General features: G+C 34.2%; 1 protein-coding gene across 1 annotated transcript; it reads left to right on the top strand.

Annotated features, from left to right (window-relative positions):
* Positions 1 to 2,839: 2,839 nt before the first annotated feature.
* Positions 2,840 to 3,773, top strand: LOC139787227 (uncharacterized). Its single transcript, XM_071726302.1, has 2 exons — positions 2,840 to 3,655; positions 3,756 to 3,773. The coding sequence occupies exons 1-2, from the start codon at positions 2,840 to 2,842 to the stop codon at positions 3,771 to 3,773; spliced, it is 834 nt and encodes a 277-aa protein (XP_071582403.1).
* The last annotated feature ends 206 nt before the right edge of the window (positions 3,774 to 3,979 follow it).

Raw genomic sequence — 3,979 nt, 5'->3', positions numbered from 1 at the left:
TATTTCGGAATTTTTTACTTTTCTCGTTAACGATATGCTCGGTACTCGGAGACAGCTCAGTGCGTCTCCAATTTCGTTAGCGCCCCTAGCGGCTAAGAGTGGCACGCGCCGTCCCCATACGCGATATTCACGATATATACAAATCCACAAGATCGAACACGAAAAATGCATTCCAACTGTACAATGCATTCCGACAAGGTACTATTGAAGACCAACAATGTTATAAAACTTGTATAAACTGCTAAAATTTAGATAGTTTGTAATATTAATTTTATGATTTATTATTATCCTAGACTGCGTCCAAAACCACGCTCTTAAAGGCTATTCTACAATTGCGTAAACGTGGTCGTAAGTAGTTGTAAGAGTGTTGTACGGCGTGGTTGTAAAGCGGTACTGCGGTTGTAAAGCGTGTTGTGGAAGATGGTTGAACTTCATCTTTCACGACTACGCCAGATGTGAACGTAAGAGTCAACCAATCAGAGTGCATTCGAAATACACACTGTACTCTGATTGGTTGCTTTAATCAAGTTTACAACGTATCGTTACTCTATTGTAGATTGATCCGTTGTACAAGATTCACGACTACTACTACTCCTACTCCTACAACCCTACGTTTTACGCAATTGTAGAATAGCCTTAACGCTCGAGCGTCGTTCTATCTTTGTTACTTACGGAAAGTTGAACAAGGACAAAGTACGCTCTTTGTTCTAAGATCGTGGTTCTGGAACGCAGCCCTAATATTTCGTAGATGTGTACATACATATATCTTTAGGACTCGATATTATTCAATTTTAACTTAAAATTGCAATTTTATTGTTGTCATCCAGGTTTGATTATCTATGTAAGTGATAATTGTAGAAAAAAATAATTTCGTGCTAATATGATATTATTGCGTCGTAAATAGGCATTCTTATTTATGAAACATAATAATAATGATCATGAACTTTATAAAATATTGCACTAGGCTAATTATTTAGATATTTATATTGGTGATCGAAAAATTTTTCTACCCACAATTGATGGTCTCTAATATAGCAAAGGTTTACATCTGAAATTTAATAATCTACATCTAATATACAGGGTGTCCCATTTTAAATAATGTATTTTAATATCTCTTCTGTAACTTGTCATAAACAAAAATGTTTCTGACAAAAGTTGCATACTTTGGAGGGGGCCACATGATGTGAAATTATGGACTTAACCTTGAGTGACCTTTTCAAGGTCAGGATCAAGTTTTTTAAATAAAACCCCCTATTTTTCATGTCATATTCTTGTCGAGACATTTTCAAAACTATAATAAACTATAATAAAGTTCTCTTTCCTTAAAAATTTCCTATTTTAAATTTTGTCATTTTTAACTCTCCGTCTGTATACGTGGTCTACGGCGTTCGAGCCAAAATAATATCTGCTCGTAATTTAAAACTTGCAAGCCTGCCAGGAAATATTAAATAAACAATGATTATCAAAATGACTATAAAATCGTCAACTACAATGTAGACAGATGTTTTGTAAATTTTTTCAAATTTTTCTAAATACTTTAAAGTAAGGAAAAATACGTCAAACGTGACAGATCTACAATTATTTTAAAAAGTTTGACTGCATTTTGTATTTTAGACGCAATTTAATCTTTAAAATTGCAAATGTGAAAATTAATATTATTATTTGATTTCTTTCATTATTCTATGTATAAAGGTATTCATATAAAGTCATCGAAAAGTGAATACCTTAGAAGATATTTCATATTTTATATTAAAAATGTCATGGCAAAATTTAAAATATCTCTGGAAATTCTTAACAAAAGATAGCTTTATTATAGTGTTTTGAAAACGTCTCGACAAGGGCTACAAGAATATGCAATAAAAAATAGGAGGTCCAATTTAAAAAATTCAAAGTAACCCTGACTTGACCTTAACGACTCCACCTAAGGTCAAACTGATAAGATCGGTAAATAGATCTTTTTAAACCCTACAACTTTTGTCTAAAACATTTTTTTATAAAACTTATATTTTTTGAGGTATTTAATTCGGGGTCCCGACCTTTTCCGGACACCCTGCATATTCTAGGAAGTTTTAAAAATCAGAGGACATCAAATATCAACGATTGGTCGGTTTCATTGATCGAAATCAATGGAAAATAGCTAAATAATATCAAACGGCCAATTTTGAGCTAATACCAGATGTTAGAAAAAAATATTTAATACATTCAATAATCGTATACAGACTTGTTTACGTTTCGTGCCTTACTTGGCCTTCTTCAGAACAATAAAAAAATATAAAGAAAAACGCATTACAATATATCGCATTATTCTACGAACAAAACGAATCAATTCGATCCAACGCCACAATTTACATTAATCCGGTCTCACCCAAGTAATTGGACAATTAGTCATATTGAAGTCAGAAGTATGTTGTCAATTAATCGTCAATCTACACGCAGAATCGGTCGTTTCCTTCGCTGCATGACACTTATGCGTCCATGAAACCCGTATAGATGTGAGATCCTTTGTCGCCAGACCATCTTAGTGGCAACTATATCAAAGTTAAAACTTACATAGGACCAAAACGAAAATTTGATTAAAAACGAGTTTAGCCTTAAAAACGGACTCACATAAGCGGTCGATGAAACAAGGAACAACCAAATCAGAATGCGTAATGTGGCGATCCCTCAATTTTCCAAGTTACTACAAAAAAGACCACTCACCACACCGATTGAACGTAGTCTCATTGCGAGGTACAATTCCGCGTGCCAATTTCAAAGAAACAAACCGGATGTTATTTTTACAAGAGCCGATAAAGGTAATGTCACGGTAGCATTAGACAAAAATGAATATATTCAAAAAATGGAAATGTTACTAAGTGACAAAGATACCTATGAAGTTGTCAAAAGAAATCCATCCGCCAAAATGGAAAGGGAACTAAATGCCTTGATTAAAAAGTGGCTACAGAAGGAATATATTTCTAAGAAACAATATTTTTTCCTACATTCCAGCGATTCTACACTTCCAAAAGCTTATGGTCTTCCAAAGATTCACAAAAAGAACGTTCCTTTTAGAATAATAGTCTCTTCTGTTAACACGGCTCTGTATAATCTTGCAGCTTTTCTGCAAGAAATTTTAGCTGATAGTTTACCAAAACCTAAGAGCCACGTCAACAACAGTTTTGAATTATGTACTGACCTATCGAAAATAAAAGTGCAGAAGTCGGAGGTTCTGATCTCACTGGACGCGGTATCATTATTTACAAATGTTCCATCTGAGTTGGTCGTGGAGGGTTTAAAAAAGAGATGGAAGTTTATAAAAACAAAAACAAGGTTATCTCGTGCTGAATTTATTACGGCAGTCAAATTTGTACTGGCTTCCACCTTTTTCACGTTTAACGGTGTCACCTATAAGCAGACATTTGGATCTCCAATGGGCTCCCCTTTATCCCCGACAGTGGCTGACATTGTTATGGAGGATTTGGAGGAAAGAGTTTTGGGCGCATTGGACATCCATCTATCGTTTTACAAGCGCTATGTGGATGATATTATTATGAAGATTCCTAAGGATAACGTTCAGGATGTTCTGGATCACTTTAACAGTTATCATGATAGACTTAAATTTACAATAGAGTACGAAAATAATGGCCGTCTTAGCTTTCTGGACTTGATGTTGATTGTAAGGGGAGACACGATTATAACAGATTGGTTCCACAAAGAAACTTTTTCTGGTAGGCTATTGTCCTTCCTTTCGAATCATCCTATTCAACACAAAATAGGAACAATCTACAGCCTAGTGGACAGATCAATCAGGTTATCACATCCCAGCTTTTATAATAAAAATTTAAATTTTGTCATCAATGTATTGCTTGGAAATGGATATCCCATCGATCTAATATTCTTGCATATTAATAAAAGTCTGAGGAAACTTCAGTCCATAAAGAATAATAATACGGGTAATGATTCCGAATGTGCACAGCAAACAAAAAGTTTTATTGTTATG

Source organism: Temnothorax nylanderi, unplaced genomic scaffold (genome assembly GCF_030848795.1).
Source record: "Temnothorax nylanderi isolate EJ_2023f unplaced genomic scaffold, tnyl_v1.0 TNYL_tig1348_pilon, whole genome shotgun sequence".
NCBI lineage: Eukaryota > Metazoa > Arthropoda > Insecta > Hymenoptera > Formicidae > Temnothorax > Temnothorax nylanderi.
Note: the sequence above shows the minus strand (reverse complement) of the source record. Positions and strands in the feature narration are given on the sequence as shown.